The sequence below is a fragment of the Eretmochelys imbricata genome, chromosome 1, assembly GCF_965152235.1.
Source record: "Eretmochelys imbricata isolate rEreImb1 chromosome 1, rEreImb1.hap1, whole genome shotgun sequence".
In the NCBI taxonomy this organism is placed as follows: domain Eukaryota; kingdom Metazoa; phylum Chordata; order Testudines; family Cheloniidae; genus Eretmochelys; species Eretmochelys imbricata.
Genome location: NC_135572.1, coordinates 44,636,225 through 44,660,097, shown reverse-complemented (window position 1 = coordinate 44,660,097; position 23,873 = coordinate 44,636,225). Strand labels below are relative to the sequence as shown.

The window sequence follows — 23,873 nt, the reverse complement described above, 5'->3', positions numbered from 1 at the left end:
GATATAGTCACAGAGGAGGCCCTCAATTCTCAATGTAGTTCCAAGACATGACTAGATACAACTACTGGACCAATGTTAATCTAGCTCTGTCTACAGGGGCACTCTTCTCAGTAAGCCAAAAGAGTCAGATAAGTAGGATAGCTGTGTTTTTGCCTAACATTTCAGATGCAGGTCTCTTCCTAAAGAAAACTGAAATTCTTTCAATGTATCCACCTGGTGCAAGTGCCAAGATAGAATTAAAGGGGGAATTCAGGCCCCAGGCTTCCTGTCAAAGTTGTCTGAGCTGGTGCTTAAGTTCCTAAAACTTACTGCATTGGGTGACTTCAACATCCATATCAACAATAATTTCTGAAAGTTAACGAAGAAACCCTGATAGTTAAAGAATAAAGTAACAAATACTGTGTGTGTAGGAAATGCATATTAAAGGATTTCTGTAAAAAACATTAAAATTGAACTTTTTACCTTGTGGGGTTATATGTGAATTGTTTGCTTGAGTGGCAAGATGATTTTCCAGTTCTTCAATTTGCTGTCTGTACTGCTGCAACTGTACTTCAAACTGTTCAACCAAGATCCTGAAGTAGCTAGAACAGAAGAATCAGATCACACTTGTTGAATTTCCCTCCTTTGCAACTTCATTTTTACTATTTAGATCTACACCAAACTACAGGACTTATGAATATCATTTTAAGCAGTGGTCAGTATTCCAGTTAAGCATATTTTATATTACTCTCTTTCCAATGCTAGAGAAAGTGTTTCCTCTGCCTGAAGGTGATGTATGAATCAGTTAAAAAAAAAAAAAAAAAATCAATCTTAACAGTTACATTTGTTCAGTAAAACATGCAGTACATGCAATAAGGCATAGAACAAAATGTTAAAACAGATTAGCTTAAAACAGATTAGCGTAAAACAGAAGTATATACAGTTCACATTTTAAAGGGAGACAAAGAGTACTACATAAAGATGGTTTCCTCTCCACTGCTGGCCAATGTAGGGGATAGGATGTCTGATTAGAGGGACACTGATCAGATGCCATGTTTGAATCCTCTGATCCTAGGTCAGTTTGTGATTTTAATTATTTAATGTGTTATGCTTTTATAGGTGCACTTTAATATTGTTATCAGATGCCTCTATCAAAGGAGTAATAGATTACACACTGCAACATACAAATCTATTTATAAGACAGATAGTAATGTATTTTTGACGGTAAATTCAAGATTCTGTTAGATACAGTAACTTACTCTGCTGGGGCTGAATTTTCATGTTGAAGACCAGGAGGAGTTTTCTGTGTTCTTAATGCTATTTCTGCATTCTTCAGTTCCTAAATAAGCAAATAAAGTGAATAAAAGGACTGCATGCTATAGTTCTATAAGAAAGATGAATTCTGAAGAAAAAAAAAATCTAATGCTACTACTTCTTCACAGAGGGCTCTTTCCTTGGATGTGTTTTTGGCATGCAGTGTTTAATTAACGTTAAACCTTCAGGCATGGATGTGTAAATCTGCTAAATGAGATTTTCAAACACTGGAATGTCAGGGACTGGGGTTGCCAAAGACATATATTAAGATGGACAGGCCTTTAACACAACACATAGCAATGCCAAAGAGGAAAAATTGGTTTCACTTTCCTGAAAGGTGATTCAGTTTTCAAAAGTTTAGGAAATGCTGTACTATACTATCACAACTAAACTTTAATTTCCACTTCATCTAAAATCATTTTACATTTTTTCCTAGACTTCAATAGGGAAGATTAGGGGAATGGGAGGAAATAGCACACGTAAAAGGAAGAAACAAGAAAACAGATTACCCGATTGTCCATTTTTAAAAGAGCATAGCCAATAGTAAACTATTTATTTATATTTTTAACATTTCCACAAAAGCCTTCCTGACGGCCTTTCCAGAGTATTATAATCACAGGATACACACTTCTGTGATTTGATTGTAGTACCTTCTAATAACTGTAGTAATAAGAATATCTCATTATCTAGTTCTGTACTTGTTTATTCTTAGCTGTTTTTACTAGCCAACATCTGAAAACACAAACCTGCGGAAGCAGAAGAAAAAAAATCTGTATTCACCATATTCTTCTATGGGAACATACCACTGAACTTCTAGAAACCACAATTATTTTATAGTTGAAGAAAGTACTTTATTATAAGCCATAGGACTAGCATCATTTTCATTTTAGAGTACAAATCACTTGTTGACTGGTTTCATAAGAACGGCCATACTGCATCAGACCACTGGTCCATCTAGCCCAGTATCCTGTCTTCAAACAGCAGCCAATGCCAGATGGTCCAGAGGGAATGAACAAGACAGGACAATTACTGAGTGATCCATCCCGCCATCTAGTCCCTGCTTCTGGCACTTAGAGGCTTAAGGACACCCAGAATATGGGTTGGGTCCCTGACCATCTTGGCTAATAGTCATTGATGGACCTATCCTACAGGAACTTATCTAATTCTTTTTTGAACGCAGTTATACTTTTGGCCTTTAAACATCTCATGGCAACAAGTTTCCCAGCTTGACTGTGCATTCTGTGAAGAAGTATTTTCCTTTTGTTTTAAAACCGTTGCCTATTAATTTCATTGGGAGACCCCAGGTTCTTCTTGTGTTATGTGAAGGGGTAACTAACACTTCGCTATTCACTTTCTCCACACCTTTCACGATTTTACAGACTTTATCATATCACCCCATGAGCATCTCTTTTCAAAATGAAAATCCCAGTCTTTTTAATCTCTCATACAGAAGCAGTTCCATATCATTTTTATTGCCTTTCTCTGTATTTTTTCCCAGTTCTAAACTCCTTTTTGAGATGAGGCAACCAGAACTGGTGTGGGTATACTGTGGATTTATATAGTGGCATTATGATATTTTCTTATTATCTGTCCCTTTCCTAATGGTTCCTAACGTTATCTTTTTTTGAGTGCTGCTGCACATTGAGCAGATGTTTTCAGAGAACTATCCACGATGACTCCAACATATCTTTCTTGAGCGGTAATAGCTAATTTATATCCCATCATTTCATATGTGCAGTTCGATTTTTTCCCCAATCGACATTACTTTGCATTTATCCACACTGAATTTCATCTGCCATTTTGTTGTTCCATCACCCAGTTTTGTGAAATCCCTTTGCAAGTCTTTGCACTCTGCTTTGAACTTAATTATCTTGAGTAATTTTGTATCATCTGCAAATTTTGCCGCCTCATTGTTTACCCCTTTTTCCAAATCATTTATGAATATATTGAACAGCATCTGTCCCAATACAGATCCTGGGGGGGAACTCTGCTCCAGTCTGAAAACTGATCATTTATTCCTACTCTTTGTTTCCTGTCTTTTAACCACTTACTGATCCATGAGACAATCTTCCCTCTGATCCCATGACCTTTTGTGAAAGACCTTGTTAAAAGCTTCCTGAAAGTTCTAGTAAATATATACAGTGCATCACCTTTCTCCACATGTTTGCTGAAGCCCTCAAAAATCTTTAATAGATTGGCCAGGCATCATTTCCCTTTACAAAAGGCATACTGATTCCTCCATAACATTCTGTGTTCATCTGTGCAACTGATAATTCTGTTATAGTTTCAATCATTTGCCAGATACAGGCTAATAAGCCTAATTTCAGTAACAGCCAGCATTTCCTCTGGCGACTTTTTTAAAATTGGCATTACATTAACTATCCTACAGTTATCACGTACAGAGGCCAATTTAAGTGACAGGTTACATACCACAGTTAGTAGTAGCAAAGCAAGAAAAATCCTGAAGAGTGTAGTGGAAAATAAAGTGCTACAGGTCCTTTAACTCTGAATTTAAGGAAGCGCTTTAGAAGCTAGCAGTGTTTACCTTGCCACAGTCCCCCCAGATGAAGACTTAGACTAACAAGCATCCCACTTAAAGTAAGCTATATACCAAGTGCATGTTGTATAGAACCATGTCCAATTGCCAGACAATGTGAAAACTATCTAAACCCTTGCATTTGTTTATTTCATTGCTTTCTCACAACCTAGAACCATCAGTGACTGAAAAGAATACTAGTAAGCTGGGATTGAGCAGACCACAAACTAGCCTAACAGCAAGGAAGTTATTTCTAGCTCTCACAACTGCTAATGAACAGGAGATAAGGTATTCTGGTGTCATTCCAGACTGATTTGAAAATGCCACATTTATTAAAGTCTAACGTTTACAGTGATAATTAGATTTTATGAAATCATGTCAAATTAAGAATATGAAAGAAAATGCAGATTCCATTTATTTTGTTTGCTTCCAATCAGGATAATCAAAGCATAATCTCTAATCTGCTTCTATACTAATAGACACTGCCCTGTAGAAATATTTCCCAAGTGAGCAATATAAGTAGTAAAGGTGACAAAATAAACTAGATCCAGACTTAAGTGTTGTACTTTTAATAAAGAAAATTCAATTTTTACTGCTGCTTTACTGACTTTGTAGTTAATATCCCTACATCTAACTATGCAAGTGATCATAGGATTTCTATTTTAAGTGTTCTTCTCTTGGGAATCTCAGGGTATGTCTACATAGTGAAGAAATATCAGCGGCTGTCCCATGCCAGCCGACTTGGGCTTGCAGGTTTCAGGCTGCAGGACTGTTTCATTGCTATGTAGACTTCCTGGCTAAGGCTGGAGCCCAAACCCTAGAACCCTCCCACCCTGCATGGTCCTTGAGCCTTGACTACAACCTGAGTCCAGCACTGTATACTGCAATGAAACAGCCCATTATAGTCCGAGACCCACCAGCCCGAGTTGGCTGGCACAGGCCAGCCATGGGTTTTTCTTTGCTAGTTAAATATACCCTTAACATTTACAAGAACTGATCCAACCTTTCATCTTTCATTTTCTGGTCAATATATAAGTAATTTGAACTTCTAATATTAGAATGATTGACAGCATTGAATGCCTCTCACTTTATGTGAAATCATATGCTTACTGATTTGAATTAACAAATTGATACTCATTTGTTAACATACCTGGGCAGTTTCCATTTTCAATTTGTCAATATTAAGAGTGTTTCTCTGTAGTCCACTAGCAGCCACTGACAAAAGCTGTTTCAAAGCTTTAATATCCTCCTGTACTTTAAGCATTGCTTTGGAAGACATTCTACTAATTTCTTCCTGCACTTGTTTTTGTTCTTTCACAAATTTCCTGAAAAAAATTGGAAGCAGAAGTTTAATTTGTTACATTTAAAGCACACATGTTGGATCATATTAAAGAAGTTCTGTCTTAAAATCACAAATGAGTTTGATTCCTCATAGTTTAAATTCCAGGGTATTACTAATTAAGAGGTCTCTTGGTTTTTTAGTCTCTTGGTTTTACTGTTTCTCTCCCTCTCTGTGTGAAACTTGCAAGCTACTAATTGTGTTAGTACATCCTAAGACAGAGTCTGTTCTCAGAGCAATACTTTGTAACAACTACTACTCACACAGAGAGAGAGTCAAAGCGATATTTTGTAACAGAAACAGCACATAGAGACTCCCCGCCCTTTTGTTGTATTTATCTCGCTTTGTTAATAATTGTGATTAAAATAGAGATGGAGTATGTATGTGGATGGATGCTTGGTGTGGATACTAAATGAATGATCAGGGAGGTGCCTGCCTAAGAATCCAGTGTTGATCGGCCAAAGAAGGTGTCAAGTGGAAACAACCAGAGGACCCCCGGAGGGCAGACGGGAATCCACCCAACAGCCTCAAGGATGGGAGAACCGAAGAACAAAACATCTGGCAGCACAGAGCCGTCAGGAATGTACCATCTGCTGATTGATTCAGCAACAGCATGATAAAGCAACCCCCATAGAATTGTATTAGACCAAAGACCTATAAAAACAGAACCAAGGGACTGAGTTCTTTGGGGTCTGATTCCGCAAACCAACTTCCAGGAGCATCAGACGTGCATTTGACAAGGCCTTGCTCCTTCCCTGTGTCCAGGCCACCTGGCCAGTGGCTTGGCACGAGCAACTCTAAGACTAGTAACTATAACAACAACCTTGCAGAAAACGTGTGTGTGTGTGTGTGTGTGTGTGTGTGTGTGTGTGTGTGTGTGTGAATGAATATGAAATTGAATGGAATGTTATAGCTATAACTAACTGCTTACTATGATTCCTTCTGTATTCACAATAAATGTGGCATTTTGCCTAATCTCCTTTAATAAGATCTTGCTGGTTTTTATTTTATTGGTATAACACACAAATGTTCTACCTCTTGAGTATTGTTTTAATAAAAATAAAATTAATCTTGTTGAAATCCCAAACCACCAATACTAAGTGATAATTTTGGCTTTTGCCTCTTTTACAGAACTACTGTATACCATAATTTCACCATCACCCCCAACATTCTAAAATTGAAACTTTAACAGAAGATATTTAGATGGGTTATGTTGTACCTTCAAAAAATAAGCAGTGTATCCTCACTATCTAAAACAATTTTTAAAAGTGTGATTAAACCACTTGTTGCTTTAAAGCATGACAATGTATAATTATTTGGTTATCCCAACTAGTATAAGGAAAATACTTACTGGAGATTTTCTACATCTTGACAGATTACTAGAGGTAGATTTTCATCCTTTAGTGCTTTACTATCTCTGCCAAAAGACAATATATGCATTCATAAACACACAGTACTTCTAAACAATGTTACCCCATTACTAAAGAGTCAAAGAGCTGTAAATATTCATTCTACTTTTCAAGTTTGTATCTAATTTATGAATGCTATAGTAAGTAATAATGATTTGAATTTCCTTTTATTAAGCCAACTGTGAAGAACTGCACCAACTTACTTAATTCTTCACTGAGATAAGATGGGTGAGGTAGTATCTTATTGGACCAACTTCTTCAGTGTTTGGCAAGAGTTTAATTTTACAGATGAGTACGATGAGATTATCCAAAAAGCATGTAATGAGTCTGCAACAGAGTCAGGAACAGAGAGACCACAGGAGTCCTCTCTCTCTCTGTTTGGAACTCAGACTACTAAATACCACCTTCTATATGAAGCTAAACTAAGCAAATTTAAGGTTACATATGCCTCAAGACAGGGACTATGCCCCTTCTGCATTTGGAAAACATCTAGCACACTTTTGGTGCTATTACAAACTAATTAGTAATAACCAGAACACTGGATCTGTATTTTGTGGTTTATGGGACCATGACCCCCCTCTCCACCTATCTGAGTCCTATGCAATTTCATTAGAACACAGTTAACTCCCATAACCTGTTTAACAATGATAATTTCATCTTCACAGTACATAGGCATTTTTAAAGGCCAAAGAAACAAAACAGAAGAAACATTTTAAAGCTTCACTATTTTCTAAGAACCTTAGAATGTAAAGAAGAATACTAAACATACTTACTCTGGTCTTGTTCCTGTTTTATCACCTAGAAGATACAGATAATTTTATATAAGAATTGATACTTGAACAACTGTCAAGCAAAATAAGCCTTAAGAAGTTTTTGGGGGAAGAATTAATGACTATCACTCACCCCAATGCATGTTGGCTCAGGGCATGAAGTCAGCCCAGTTGGCAGAAAATTTAATTGACTCTTCCCCTCCTTCTTCATTACAGGTTTCTATTTCTCCACCACCTCCCACACACTTACAGTCTATCTTATTTAGACAGCATCATTGTGGTTCATGGCACTTTACAGACAAGGATCTTCTCAACAGGAATGATGGTTCGGCAGATAGGGCACTACCCTGAGACTCTGAAAACTACGGTCCAATGCTTTGCTTCACCAGAGACCTCTTGTGTGACCATGGGAGAATCACTAAGTCTCTCTATGCCTCAGTTCCTCATGGGTAAAATGGAGATATACTTCCCTGCTGCACGGGTGATGCCAAGAGGATAAACTCATTAATAATTCTGAGGCAGTCAGATATTATGATAATAGGTAATTATATGGCTCTTAAGTTGTTACGCGTCCTCCACATCTCCCACTGTACCAGTACACTCCTCTAGCAGAGTCTTCTTTCACAAAAAATGCAATACATACCCTCCACCAGCATCAGAGCAATAGTTCAACAATATAAAACTTCTGCTGGCTCAAGTAAGACTCACAAGGGTGGATTTTATATGGTTTCTAACCTTCTACTCTACTATTTCAGCCTTTGGAATAGCTACCCTGAACAACTGCTCTTAACTACCCTCTCCCCCCAAAAACCAAGAGATTACTCAACTGTAATGTGAACACTGAAGAAAATGCAACGTCTTTGCTTTAAAACTCTGGGAATAACTAGCTTAGCTAATGTGTGACACTGGAAGGGGAAGACCAAACTCCCTTAATGTATGCTCATATCAACACCATAAACGTTGCTTACTAAAAAGTGTACTGTAACCACAAAATTATTTTTTTGTAATTGTTTTTGATGTAATATTTTTATTATGGAATTATTTAAAAAATATATTAATGTAAAGTATTAGAAAAACAATAAGATTACAGACTATTTTAATCAACTTTGAAGGAGATTTACATAAACCCCACATGATTAGAAATGCTTCCATGATTTTTAAAATTCATTGCAATGAAAGAAAGTTGCTTTCAAACAGGCTCTTTGCATTTGCAACACATACTTATAGTCTAGCTCTATTTCCCCTGCACTCCCAAGTGGTCAGAGTCCATGTGTGAGCCTGACACAGCCTTTGACGCAACAAACCTGCAGAGACTCATATTTTAAGATTCAGAAATCCCAACTTTGATCCTTGCTGCCAACAATCCAGCCAGACGCATTGCATTACACCAAGTTTGCAAGAAAATATTGTTGCACTGTATTTATGTAGAAGAATCTACAAATTAAAATAGTTGAAAACGTAGTCAAATTGCCACAGCAAAAGACGTGCAAACAGTAAATTACTAGTTTTCTTTTAGAGAGACAAGGAGGGTAAGGTAATATATTTTATTTGACCAACTTCTGTTGGTGAGAGAGACAACATTTCGAGCCACACAGAGCTCTTTTTCAGGTCTGGGAAAGGTACTCCCAGCATCACCGCAAAATGCAGGGTGGAAGGGATTGTTTACCATAAGTAATTCGCACATATTGTAAGGGACTAGTCAAGGTGGCATGGTCTGTTAACACCTCTGCAGTTATAGGATAAAGAGAGGGGGCTAGGTGGTTCAGATTGTAGTAATAAGCTGTAAATTTAGTGTTTCTGTTCAATCTGTGATTTTCAGTGTCTAGCAGCATACTTCCTCAGGCTTCCTCATTTCCCCAAGCATGCCTGACCCTGCCCCTTCCCCCCCCCAGCACGCCTCTGAACAGCTGATTGTGGTGGACAGGAGGCACTGGCGGGGAGGAGCTGATTGGCGGGGCCTGCTGGTGGGCACTGAGTACCCACTATTTTTTTTTCTGTGGGCTCTCCAGCCCCAAGCACCTACAGAATCAGTGCCTATGTCTAATTAACGTAAGCCCCCCAGCTCATCTTTTGAATGGTCCCTTACAATATGTGCTAACTACGTATACTAAACAATCTGTTCCACACCATGCTATGATGCTGGGAGTACCTTTCCCAGCTCTGTCTCTCTCACCAATAGAAGTTGGTCCAATAAAACATACTACCTTGCTCACCATGTCTCTCTAATATCCTGGGACCAACATGGCTACAACTACATTGCATTATTTCTTTTTTAGCTTCATCAATCTTAAAACAACCCTGGATTATTAAAGACATTTTCAAAATACCTTATTTTTACGGTATCCATTGAGAGTTAGAAAAACCAAGCCATCAATGCCGCCTCTCTAACATCTTTCAACTATGTGCTTTCAAACAGAATTTTTATAGCAAGTATTTTCCAAGGTTTCATAAAAATTACAGAAAAACAATACTGCATCAACAACTTACTCTTTTTATCTGAAGAACTACTAAAATCTATGCCACCAAGACCTTCATTAACAGTAGCTGAAGGAGCTGAAGTTGTCCCCAGAGTCAAACTCAGAGCATTCTGTCCAAGTCCTACAAATAACCCAAAAAGTATTTCAGTAACACAGAATTTAGTATTTTAGCTTCAATATATTGTGATTACATTTATGTATGTCATCTTGTTTTCGGGATTTGTTTAGCTATATTTGGGTCAAGAAGTTCAGTGAAAATAATGTAAAGAGAAGAAAAACAATTTCTTCTATGAGCTAAATGTTCTAAATATCTAATTTTAACATCTTTACCTGCCTCATCACTTGTGTCATGTTGCCTCACTCAGGATTAATACACTATTTTAAAACAAAAGGAGTACTTGTGGCACCTTAGAGACAAAAAATTTATCTGAGCATAAGCTTTTGTGAGATACAGCTCACTTCATTGGATGCATTCGATGAAGTGAGCTGTAGCTCACGAAAGCTTATGCTCAAATAAATTGGTTAGTCTCTAAGATGCCACAAGTACTCCTTTTGTTTTTGCGAATACAGACTAACACGGCTGCTACTCTGAAACCTATTTTAAAATAGTACTTCCACACAGTGAAAGGAGTGCTCAATATCCACTTAACTGGATTTTATGTGCAAGATAGCAAGCAGCCAGCATTGAAAATTTGAGCCATTAGTCTTTTGTATGGCCAGTGGCCGACAGACAACAATTGACCAAAGTTTACAAAAAGATCTTGTTAGTTTCATGGAAGCCGATTCCTGCACTCTGAGAAGCAGTGAACAAAATTCTTATAAACATCACTTAGCAGCTAGCCCTTCCTACAGCTGTATATGAGGATTATTTTGGGGGAGTGTGAACAAGAAGGTGACAGTGGGAATCTCTCATCTTTTCTAGAAGTTTTTAAGGAAAGTAACGATTTGATGCATTTCTCCCAGTAGCTAGGAAAGGGTATGAAGAGATCTCACCTTCCCACAACAGCCAAAGGGAGAAAGTAAAGCTCTCCATTCCATACAGCAACTACACTAAGTGTTTCAGAATAAAGAAAATTAATTCCTATATTTTTACAATCCCTGCACACTGGAGGGCCAAGCCTGACTAAGGTCACAGGGCACTACTGCAATATAATAAAACGGAAAAATACCATATTTATTAGACATCTAAGGCCAATATGAAAGATTGGAGTGCTCCTCACTCCACCCCCACTGGAGCCAGGAACAGCACCCGCCCTTTTAGCAGCACAAGATAGAGGAGTATGTACTACGCTTTTCTCCAAGTTGTTGTCCCTGGACATCGGGGCTGGAAGGGGTCCCCATCTAACAAAGGGGATTTAAAGTTACAGTACTGGAGCTCAAAGGTTTTCTAAATTCATTCACAAAACTCACTGCTAAAACAAGGGACCAGGGACTATTTTACACTAAGAGTTCTCAAAGCATTTCATAGTGCAAACCACATCTTGAATAGATTATTTCTTAGAACACCTCCCCTTCCATTTATGATCATGTAATACCCCTATGGCAGCTATGGTAACTACTTCATGGAATACTCCTGAGGGAATTCTGCGCCAAAAAATTAAGAATTCTGCACATAATATTTTAAAATTCTGCACTCTGCACATTTTGTCAGTAAATAAATGTGGAGGCTCCAGCATGGCAGTAGGGAGCACAAGCCACTAACTGCACAGAGGTAGGAGATAATTGTGGCCCCCCCTTCCCGGAACATGGACTTGGTGGTAAAGCTGCACCCAACCCTGACACAATGTAAGGACCAGGCCTGCCCCAGAAACACCCTGGGACCCTACCCCTCCATGCCAAGGACACTAGATGTAGGCAGGCTGGCTTTTCCTGGGAGAATCCAAGCATGGCAGGGCTTAGCGTGAGGAGATCAAGGTCTGTGGTGACAGGGTTCTGTGTGGGGCAATCTGGGTGTGGGCAGCTTGATGGGGGGTCTGGGTGAGGGGTTGGATCTGGATGAACTGAGGTGCAGACACAATGGAACTCTGCAGGGGAGTCCAGGTGAAGGTGGTTGGGGCTCAGTGGGGGGTGGGTCTGGGCATGGAGTGCTCAGAAGGGGGGTCCAGGTGCTGGCTTGGCAGGGTGCAGGTCTGAGTGCTGGCTTGGTGGGATTCAGTGGAGTGGGGATCTGAGTGCGGGGGGCTAGTCAGGGTGGCCCAGGTGCAGATGGGGTGGGGGTTTGAGTGCAGAGAGTGGTCTCAATGCAGGGGTGGAATCCAGATGCAGGGAGGTGGGGCTTGGCAAGGGGGTCTGGGTGAAGGGGGCTCCGGATACAAAGAGCGAGGCTTGTTAGGGGTGTAGGTTCAATATGGGGTGGGAGGGGAGGGGGTTTCTGGGTGCAGGTGGTGAGGAGATCTGGGTATGAGGTCGGTCCGGATTCACAGGGGTTGGTCAGATGGGGGAGCCGTTCCCCCCTCCCCTGCACAGCTGAGGAGTGATGGGGGAAGGAAGTGAGGGGAATATGCGGAGCTTCCTGCAGTCAGTGAGTTTTCTGGCATGGGCAGCGAGTTCTATGGGCCCGTGGTGCCTGGGAACCAGGAATATTCCAGCAGGGGGCAAGGCCCTTCTCGACCCTTTTGATGCACATCATGGTGCTGGTGACCTCGCCATCCCAGTACCGGCTATTGTTGCACCATGGGCCCGGCTCCAGCCCTGTCCGAGGCTGGGTCTCTCCCGCGGCCCCACCTTCCGCCCTGGGCGCCCCCGCCCCGCACGTCCCCCAGGCCATTTAAAACAGCCCAGGACCCCCACTCACCACCGGAGCAGCTTCCTGCCTGCTCGCTCCATGTGGCTGCTGGCCCCTCCCTGCAGCCCCTGGGAGGGGTGGGTCTGTGTCCCGCCCCATGCGCCCCTGCGGCCAATGGGAAGCTGCGGGAGCAGTGCCTGGGGGTAGCAGCACATGGAGACTCCCGGCCTGCCCTGCCTAGAAGCTCCAGGTAAGCACTGCACCCCCACCCCCTCCCAGAGCCTGCCCCCCCCCTCGGCCCCCGAACTCCATTCCAGAGCCTGCACCCCTTTGCGTCCCCAAACTCCCTCCCAGAGGCTGCACCCCTACCCCCCAGCCAGCACCCAAACTCTATCCCAGAGCCTGCACCCCTCATCCCTTCCTGCAGCCCCACACCCTGCCCTAGTCCAGAGCCTGCACTCAGCACCCAAACTCCCTCCCAGAGGCTGCACCTCCATGCCCTTCTCACACACCCTCTCCTGCCCCCAAACTCCCTCCCCTCACGCACCTCCACCCCTTGCCCAAGCCCAGAGCCTACACCCAAACTCCCTCCCAGAGCCTGCACCCCACTCCCTGCTGCAGCCCAGACCCCCTCCCCCACCCAAACTCCCTCCCAGAGCCCAACCTCTCACCCATCCTGCACCCCAATCCCCTGCCCCAGCCCACGGCCTGCATCCCAGACCTCCTCTCCCCACCCAAACTCCCTCCCAGAGCCTTAGGCAGGTGTGTGTGTGTGGGGGGGTGGGGGCTGCGGGTTCTGGGCACCACCAAAATTTCTACAAACCTGCCACCCCTGTTTTCTGGGGGTGGGTCTGACCCAGCCCTGGCTGCTCCTTGCAGGGAAAGAGAAAAGTTCTGTCCTCCCCAGCCTAGCTGGGACTAGCAGCTTAGCCTGGCACAGGGTCAGAGCCACTGGCTGGGGCACCCCCAGCCCTCCAGTGATTTACCTCTCTGCTGGCTGCTCCAGGCACCCAAAACAATACACCTGCGCTCCTGGGGAGTGGTGCATGACCGCTCTTGTGGCTTCCCTTTGCTTCCCCATCAGAAAGCCATTTTTCTGAAGGGAAGCAAAGAAATCTGTGGGGGACATGAATTCTGCACACATGCATTGTTGAAGAATTCTGCCAGGAGTAATGGAAGAATATTTACATTCTTGCAGAAAGCTGCCAAAATTAAATTAATTTAAGGTGCAAGAAACAGAATATTTAGAAGGTAATTGTATTGTCTGGTATTTTATGACTTGCTAAGACTAGTAACATTCAGGGAAAATGCAAAAGTTTCAGAGGGAATTATTTAAGTTTTACAGTAATCATATGGTATTACTTGTGTTTCAGCATTGTGAAATAGCAGTGGGAAAAGAATAAAACTATTTTCACCTGTTGCTGCTGTGGTTGCATTCTGGAAGAGCGTACCTCCCAAACCAGCTAAGGCTCCTCCCAGCGAAAGGCCTGTGGATGCACTTGTAGTTGGGGCAGCTGTCCCACCCAAATTTAATGTAAAGCCAGTAGAACCTGAAATTAAGAATGAAACCATCCTTAATACACAGACTATACAGTCCGCAGACAGCCTAAAATTATTACTCACAGGTCTGAACCGCCTCATTCATCATAAAGGAGAGTTAACACTGAATGAAATCTGCAGCAATAAACTAAATTCAGTATCATCACTAGGGCCCTACCAATTTCACAGCTGTGAAAAATGTGTCACAGACCATGAAATCAGCCCTTCCCCATGAAATCTGATCTCCCCTGATGCTGGGAGCCTGGAGCTCCTAGCTGCTAGTCCAGCCACGCTGGGGAGGGGCAGGAGTTGTCCTTCCCCTGCATGGCTGCTTTTAGTGGGGAGATCAGAGCTACCTCCAGAAGCAGCACAGTAATGCGGGTGGTACACCCTCACTTCTGTGCTGCAGCAGCCCAGGAGCTGGGCTCTGGGCTTCCGACCCTTCCCCCGCCCCCGCAGCTCCTGCTCCGGCTCAGAGCGCCAAGCTCTTGGTTTCCTCCCCCAGTATCTCCTGCTATGCCAGGAGCTTCTGCTCCCGGAAGCTGCAGCCGGAGCAGCCTGGGCTGGGGGCCTCCCCCGATCCAGCCAGGGATTGGCGCAGCCCCCACAGCCAAGGCAGCCCAGGCTCTGGGCTTCTGATCCCTGTCGCTCCAGCCAGGTCAGCCCAGGATTACGAATTCCACCCTCCTCAGCAGATGCAGCGCCCCTGCTGCTCCAACACGGTCTCAGGGCAGCCCGGATTCAGGGCTTCCACCCCCCAGCCAGGGTTCAAGGCTGCCCATGCTTCAGCCCCACGGCTACAGCTGGGGCTCTGGGCACCCATGCTTGGGGCTTCTTCCCCCAGGGCTCCTGCTGGGGCTTCCATCCTGGGGCTGGGCACCCATTTTTCTAGGGGGCCCCTGCCTTAATCTGTCACTGGCCTGGACTGGTAGCTAGGAGCCCCCAGCTAGGGCATTCCTAGCAGTATGGGGGATATCCTATCCACCTCCAGGAACCTCCTTTAACTGCAGGAAGCTCTGAGACTTCTGCCTAGTCAGCACAGAAGTGAGGGTGGCAATCATGGGATCCCATTTTGGGTCAGGACCCCCTCCTTTACAACACTGTGAAATTCCCGATGTAAACATCTGAAATTGACCAATTTAAAACCCGCTGGCCGTGAAATGGACCATGAATTTGGTAGGGCCCTAATCATCACCAACAGGGGGCAACTGTACTGACTGTAATATTCATTTTAAAATGTAATTCAATCAAAACTTCCTTTATTCAAGTTTATCTGAAGCTACCAAACAATTTTAAGAATTTCCACCAGAATGCTGCAGAATCTGACACACTTTAGGTACTGGTTGCTGCAAATTAAGTGGAATCTTGGTCTTAGTTGGGCATGTAGGTGAAGATGACTAGATCCAGCGGAACATCAAAGTCTCTCACATAGTAGAGGCTAGAAACAACAGTTAATTGTGACTTTAAAACTTCTACTTGATTTGAGTTTTTGGAGCAGGCAGAGAATAAGAGGTGAAATATTGCGGCATCTTGACTAACGAGAATGTGGGAAAAGTAGTGAACAGCTTTGGTGTACACACATACGGTTAGCTGATGGAGCTATCAACGAACACTTGATTATGGAAAATATGGTATGCATATATGGAGAAGGTGCCAACTGCACATTAGTATGTTAAGCATGGGACATCTTATCGGAGGTACAAATTCTCCATCATGCTTTAACAGTACCAAAACCATTTGTCTCATTAACAGTAGATATTAACCATTTTCAGCATTATGATGCCCTTTCTACACTTGGGAGATGGTGAGAAATAGTTTTTAAAAACTATTTCTCACCACTGCCAATACAATTGAGCTCCACTGGTATTGGCAACATTGGAAACCCTGGTGTAGATGAGCCATCACCTAAAACTACCAGATGATGTGGTGCTTAAAAGAAACTGAGCATTTAATCAATACTGAGCTTAAAACAATGATAGTACCCCCTGACCCACCTATGCTAGCATTCCTAACATCAACACCAGAGAAGCTCAACCAGTCACTTTAATCTGAAACACAGAATTTGTCACATGTAAAAGGCAGACAATGACCATATCAACATCAAGGATGCTCATCTATTTCAGAGTGCTTGTAAAGTACTTTGATATGCCTGAATGCAAAATGCAGTGCAGAGTGCAAAATGGGATTTCCTTACCTGCTGCAGGAGTTGATGTAAGAGCAGAAGAAAGTGAGAGGCCACCTGCTGAGGTAGAAGTAATAGGCAAAGCAAATGGTGTGGCCGATCCTGCAGGTTTGTTGAACCCTAAACTAAAACCTGTGGTAGAAGCTGATGTAGCGGCAGGAGCTCCTACAACAATGAACATCATTCTTAAGACATTTTGTTGAGGCATAAGTGCTCAAGTTAACATTTTTGCCACCAAGTGTCATGCATTCTAAACACCAAAATTTTAAAGTAAACTTATCACCCTCAAAATGAATTTTACCAATTAAATATTAATGAAAATGCCATGACAAGGACCTAGAAGGAAACCCACATAACCCCACATTTTGGTTTGGTTCCTTTCTACACAGGGAAGACAACAAGATTACGTATAAAAGCTTATCACAGCATTTCCTCTCTTCAAATAGGAAGGTCCACAGATCTTACAATGCGCCTTGTTTATTTGTATCTGTACAGTCAAAACTGAGACCTGTCAGTCACTGGCTGAGGGATAAACCCTTTTGCTGAAGAGGGAACTAGCTGACAACCATCAGAGGTATAATGAAAATTGTGTCCTTCTAATTTAAATTGAGAGTTAAATGTTATTCATTTATCTCGAGTAGTGATCCTTCTATTAAATCAGGATGGTTTGGATCTGTGGTCATTACTACTTGAAAAAAGGAAGTTTTACTGTTCTTCATAAAAGGAAGGTCCTCAGAATCCCACAATGGTAATCCAGCAGCGTGTAGCTACGAAGACAAATTAACCTAATATATAAGCAAACTCAAATATGCACACAGATTGTTTTTGATTTACTGACAGACTTCTTATGTCCTACAACATTATAATCCCAAATACAGCACTGAATGAGACTAGCATATCAGCTTTAAACTACAGTATTTTGATACGGAATACAGGGAAGGACAGGAATCCATGTGACAGATTTCTTTAAGTTACGGATCCACCCAAAAACTGCTACACCTGTTCAAGTGTGCTCAGCATAGAGAAGGTAAATATTTTGACTTGTATTTGTTGTCCCTTACAGTTAGAACACAGTAGAGCCTTGCTATAATGCCCTTCGCAATAGTGAAAGTTGGGCTATAACAAATGTGGTTGCTGGATCCCACCTCTGGCCCTGAGGCTGCTGGAGGAACACTGTCAGCACCTGCAGCAGCCCCGGGGCCGAAGGAGTACTCTGCCCCAGCCACGGCTGGAGACTCTCTTCCTCTCCCGCACCCTCCCATCGCTAGAACAAATCCCTGGCTATACTGAAAAAATGGCTTGGATCCCCAGGGGTTTGTTATAGTGAAGGTGTATGGTACATGCTTCAGTTTTGTCTAGACATTTTAGTGCTGCACGGACATCAGAATGTAAAAATCCATGCAGAATGGAAAGGAGTGCCATCGCTTTCCCATCAGTCACATAGATTGTACGTGTGACTGTAGTAGAGCAACATATGGAGCAGACTTTAAGGATGAATGTCAAGATCATGCAAAAAAAAATTATAATGAAAAACATGGTTCCTGTCCTTTATAGACAGAGCTCCCAAATCCAATATTTGCCTGGCTGCAAGAATGACTTGGTAAGTAAAGTCCACCAAGTGTTCAAAGGATGTTCATTTGCAGGGCATACAACACCAGGTTAGAGTTCTGTTGAGGTTTAGCTGAGAAGCTGATTGAAGACATTTTAGTATATAGATGGAGAGATTCTTCCTTCTGGACACCCCCTACATGGGATACATTTAATGTGTGCCTTAACTTGGGCACCTTTAAACTCATAGTGCAACAGTCCTGATGGAACTCTAATAGGTTCTCTATTTTTGTCAAACGCGGAGTAACTACTTACTGAACACCAGCTTTTATGTTTTAGTCACATTATAGAGTGCACTAAGTTACTGAACTTATTTGGAAGCTATAAGCACAGAGATTTTCTGCCCAAATGTAATTCCTTCAGTTGCTTCCTTTCAGGAAGCTGTTATAGTGAGGGTGTGGCTTTATTAGGTAGCATGATGGGACTGTATGTGTATAGGTGCTTTCTGAAGGGCAGGAATATTTGTGGTTCTATCTAGGTTCTTATAGTGGGCATGAACAGATCATACCAGGTTTTAATGTCATGTTATTAGGTCTGACAATCATACTCTCTGCAGCCAGTAGGATGCAACCAGAATCATGACAGCTCTCGCCTTAATTCTGTGTTATTTTTGATAGAAACAGTAATGGTGAGAAGGTCCTTTGGCCAGGACTAAGAAAGCTAAACTTGGTGACTGGAGGGTAACTGCCAGTTTGCCCAATGAAATGAGCGACTATTTCTCCATACAGAAGAGGACATCACTTCCAAACAGGTGTTCCAGAGATCTTGCAGTCTGTTCTGGGGGCTATTTTCCCTTGATTTGTTCTGTCTTCCTCTATAACAGTGGGCCTCATTCATTGTATTTGTTCACAGAACAGCATCAAAACTGTGACATTGTAATATGATTGTACCCCCTTTTAAGCTGCTTTGCAATGGCAGTAGAGCTTACTTTAATTTCACCTAGGACTCAACTGCTGCTTTGGGCCAGGAGCTATTTTGCTTTCCTATCTGCTTTTCAGGAACAGGTACACTTACACCTGCATTTCTTGCCATAGCCATGGCTGAGAAATATGAAATATTTAAAGAAGCATCAGAGAAACAATGAAGGTAGAAATATCTTCTGAAGGCTCCTTCTCAGCTCAACACTTCTTGTCCATCCATCAAAAGGAGTTAGAGAACAAGTCTGTTCATACCAGGTTCACTCAAGTGAAAGGCAGGCAGCAAAGTTCTCTTTTAACAACAAATTCACTTGTTTTTCTATTGGCGATTCCATGGGGATATGAACCTACAAACTTTGAATCCAACATAATTTCACCTGTTTCCTTTCCCACCCTTTGTCTAACTTGTCTATTTAGACTGTCAGCTCTAGGCACAGTATATTTTCTGCCCCAAAGAACAATGGGTCCCATCCTAACTCGAATGATATCTGTTGATTTCAGTTCACCGATGCAAGTTTGTCACTCAAGACAGTAATATCGCTTGAGGTGAACAAGCTAACACATTTCAGTCATAGTGAATGGAAGGCCAAAAGACAGCTTTCCACAGCCAAATGGATCTTGACACTGTGAATGAAGAAACACTGAATGAGACAGTACTCTCTCTGTGCTTGACCCACAGAAGCAATATGCATTCACATAAACATTATACAATAAGTGGTTTATCCAAGCAGGAAGTCAACAATTTTAGGTCTTGAAAAGGTTCTGTACTCCCTCAACTGTGTAGAGGCAGCAGTTTTGATGGAGAACACCAGAGTGGATTATTGCCATATCAAAGGTTGACAGATATATAATAAACTTTGGTATGGGAAGGAACCATCGCTAAAAGAATCTCTGAAGAAACATGAATGCTTCCCTGAACAGCCTCAATTTGAAATATATATATATGTATCTCAAACAGCATTGACATGGCTCCTAAAGCTCAGCAGGCCCTGGAAATTTAAGGGTGAGCAAATGTGAACTAGACAGAGCACCCATGTTCCTCAGTTCAGTGCACTTTGTTTCCAAAACCACATATATATCCCATGGCCTCATTAGTCCCAGCCAACGGTATATCAATCCTTCAAAACCAGTTTAAGCACACTGCCATAAAAAGAGCCAAAAGTTTCCTCATAACCATGTGTACCTGACCTCCCATCAGTGGTACATTAAGTGAAGGCATTAAGCCTGTGGCAACTACAATAATTCCTTACATGGAGAAGTAGCAATATACTTTTATCTGTCTTTAATATAAGGAGAACCCATTCCATGTGGCTACCAGGTCTCTGCCTCAGCAAGTGCTCACAGTAAGAGAACAATTGGTCTTCTAGAGCATACTTGTTTGTCTCCAAATACTAATAGCTTCTAAATATGTGACTCTTACCCAGTGTTAATCCTGTAGCAATAGTTGTAGCTGTTCCTGCCAAGAAAAACAAAATAAAAATCCATAATCAACTTTATATCCATTTTACCAAGCTTCATACACACAATTTAGCAGTTGTTTATGGTTTATTAGTACCAGTAAAATACTGAATTATATTATGTTGCAGTCTCTACAATGACACAAGATAAACTGGAATACGTTTTACATAGTATTTTTGGATATAAAAGATTTACTCTGGTTTAGACTCTTAAACACAAAATAATAATAGGTTTCAAATAAGTATTAGCAGTCCAAACCCTCCTGGGAAAGCACAATTAACTTGTCAACAATGTACAGAACTCATTTGTGATGAAGAGCCATTGGTCAATAGTGACTAAGAAATTAAAATGACAGTTAAGCAGTATACTAGTACACTACAATTTAAATGAAATTAAAGCCACTAAAAACACCAGAAAGTTTAAGTGGTTGAACTCCAGATTTACATGCTGTCAGGAATGCCAACATGCACAACAGCGTGGTTTTGCATTATAGTGGAAAGAATTACAGAGTCCATGGTCTACTCAGAATACTGGGTTTCAAATTAGTTTCTTCCCCATAGAAATTTAAAATCATCATTGATCGCTCATTACAGAGTTATGAAATTTCAGCTTCTAAGAAACTTACGGTACTTCTAACTCAATGAGGGGACAATAACTAATGGATCACTCAAACAGAGAGGCAAGCTAAGAGGATAATGCAACCCATATCATAGAATCAAAGAACTGGAAGGGACCTCAAGAGGTCATCCAGTCCCCTGCACTCGTGGCAGGACTAAATATTATCTATACCGTTCCTGACAGGTGTTTGTTTAACCTGCTCTCAAAAAATCTCTAATGACAGAGATTCTACAACCCCCATGCAATTTATTTATAATATCCAATGATGTAACAATGTTACAAATATTCCCTGTAAAAGGTAACTTTAGACAATCATATTAGAGTGTGTGAAAGAGATGCATTCTCAAAAACCCACAGAGCCAGTATACAATTCACTAATATTAGCTATTGCGTATGTGTGATGGCCAATTTTAAAATGGTACAAGTTTTCTTCTGTACCACTGTTAAATAACCCACAGAACGGTTTATACAAGACTGTTAGTCTGAGAAAGTGTACACAACTGCCCAAACTTTGAAAGGAATTTTTGGCCAAATTATTATTGCTAATATGAAAAGCTTATAAGAACTATGGCATTGTAAATGACAACATAATAGAAAATGTATGTGTTTATGGCATCTGAAAATCATTGCTAAGAATATCCTAAAAGAAAGTACAATACAACCGTAAACCCACACTGCACTGAACCCCCATATTGTATTCAACTGCAAGCTATAAATCACACAAAATTTTGGTGGCCTCTCCCAATCTCCAGGAGATATTCAGACAAACCCACATTTTAGGGAAGTCTTGTTGGAATGGCCAAAGCCTCCGTACAATTCCGTGTTTCATAGTATAAAATTCCAACTTCTATACAAAATTCATACACAGGACCAGATACAAATTTCAGATAGCAAGTATGTTTATCTATTAAAGGTTCAATTATCAGGGTTTCCTGTAATAGTAATGCCGTAATGCATTATTAAGATCTTATTTTTAAAAACGATAACGGATTTGCTAACAATGTATATAGCTACAGTTAAAAACATTTCAGCACACTTTGTGATGCATTAGTCTTCCTTTTTGTGTTTGTTCATTTACTAATTCATGAAACACACAGATTATGCAAAAGCCCAAATTTCTGCTATATTAAAGGAATAAATCCACATGTATTCCCTACCTGTATTAGTACCTCCTAGAGTAAGCCCAGTGGTAGATTTTGAACCAAAGAGTCCACTTCCAAAGCCCACTGATGGAGCTGATGTAGTTGCTGTAGCAGTCGAGGAGCCCAAGGTTCCAAAATTAAGCCCTCCGGTTGAGCTATTACAAGACAAAACTGACTATTAGCATCAATTATTTTGCAAACTAATCCATTTACTACATCCATATTTGCAATTATTTCATTCATTTCTTCCCCAAGCATCAGGCCCTAATAAGCAAGACAAAATAATATGGGTTTTTTGGTATTTACATTTTAGAAAGTGTATTGTGATGAGCAAAAAATCCTTACTGCAAAACAATAAGCTGTAGTAGGTGTCAAAAGAACCAATAAGCAGAGGGTATTTCAGTACATCATTAATAGTATATAATGTGTTACATCTTCGACATGCTAGTTAGGACATTAATCTGTTATTAATATGCTTAAATTATGTGAGACACCAAAGAAACTGTAAGGAGGTAGCATTGTTGGGTTCTCCAATGGGCTATTCACAGTAATCCTTAGCAAGAGGGAAGGCTGCCACACACTGTGGAAAAGTGTACAAATGCAGATACAGTCAAATGAAATTTGACTGGCATGTTCTTACTGAATCCTTAATTATACTAGGATGGTTTGCAAGCAGATTTCTTATCAGTCTAGCACCACCTGCATTCCCAGCAATATAAGCTGTAATATTCTCTAACCTGCAGGGGCTGGAGCTGCACCAGTTGGTAAACAAAACTGTTTACACCTTTCCATATTAAACCTCTCATTTCTACGGCATGTGGAGACCTATGGGACAATAATTCAACTCTCCTTAGAAACGTGCATTTTTAATTTCCGCTCTGGCCATGGGGGGGGAGCTTGTTTGTTGCAGTAGCAGGGCACACAGCAGAGCGGAAAGGGAATTTCCAAAATACTTGGTTACTGATTCCCACGTATCCCTCTGGAGCACACGGCTGGACGGGACATCGCTCCCCCCCCAAGGCGGCAGCACACTTGCATTTGCAGAGGCCACTTTCATAGAATCTCAGGGTCGGAAGGGACCTCAGGAGGTCAACCTAGTCCAACCCCCTGCTCAAAGCAGGACCGATCCCCAATTTTCGCCCCAGATCCCTACATGGCCCCCTCAGGGATTGAGCTCCCAACGCTGGGTTTAGCAGGCCAATGCTCAAACCACTGAACTATCCTCCCCCCCGAGTGAAGCCCGTTAGTCGCCCGTGCGCAAGCGGAGCCTGACGCCGACTGGGCGGAAAAGGGCCTTTCATCAGCCACGAGCTACGGGTCTCTCGCCTCCGGGGCGCTCTGCCGCGGGGAAACCCCGCCAGGGCCCCGAGTCACACACGTGCCGGCCCCACCCAGGGACGGGGGAGGCAGCTGAAGCGCAGATAAGGGCCGGGCCCGGACGCAGCGGGCCCGGGGCCCAGCTCCGCCTGCGGGGACAGGCTCAGCGCCCCCGCCGCGGTGAGACGCGGCTGGCAGGGCCCGCTCGGGCGCTCGCCGCCCCACGCGGGAAGGGCCCATCCCGGGCCGCAGCAGGCGGGCGGCCCGTGGTTACCTCGGCTGGACGGCTCCGAAGGAGAAGCCTGCCCCGCCGCCGCCGCCTCCCGCCCCGGCAGCGGCGGCGGAGCCGGAGCCCAGCGTGCCGGCCCCGAAGGAGAATCCCGCAGACATGGCGGCGGCCTGTGTCTCCTCGGCCTCCCTCTCCTCAGCGCCGCATCGCTCCCGGGCGCCAACTTCAAACCCGGGAGGAGGGTGGGGGGAGCAGGCGCGGCGAATAGCTCCCCGTCCCCACACGCAGCAGCCCTGCGACAATGCCCCTCCCCC

General features: G+C 42.5%; 1 protein-coding gene across 3 annotated transcripts in view; it reads right to left on the bottom strand.

Moving 5' to 3' along the window:
* The window catches only part of NUP58 (nucleoporin 58), a 54,397-nt gene extending 30,536 nt beyond the window's left edge, over positions 1-23,861 (bottom strand). For all 3 annotated transcript variants that reach the window (XM_077809489.1, XM_077809482.1, XM_077809497.1), the window contains exons 1-11: positions 23,605-23,861; positions 22,029-22,168; positions 20,216-20,251; positions 16,283-16,435; positions 13,965-14,099; positions 9,835-9,945; positions 7,351-7,375; positions 6,520-6,585; positions 4,980-5,154; positions 1,239-1,318; positions 463-581 (exon numbers count right to left, since the gene is read on the bottom strand). In XM_077809489.1, coding sequence (XP_077665615.1) covers positions 463-581; positions 1,239-1,318; positions 4,980-5,154; positions 6,520-6,585; positions 7,351-7,375; positions 9,835-9,945; positions 13,965-14,099; positions 16,283-16,435; positions 20,216-20,251; positions 22,029-22,168; positions 23,605-23,720 — 1,156 coding nt within the window. In that variant the 5' untranslated portion in view covers positions 23,721-23,861. The remainder of the gene's footprint in view (positions 1-462; positions 582-1,238; positions 1,319-4,979; positions 5,155-6,519; positions 6,586-7,350; positions 7,376-9,834; positions 9,946-13,964; positions 14,100-16,282; positions 16,436-20,215; positions 20,252-22,028; positions 22,169-23,604) is intronic.
* Positions 23,862-23,873: the final 12 nt, after the last annotated feature.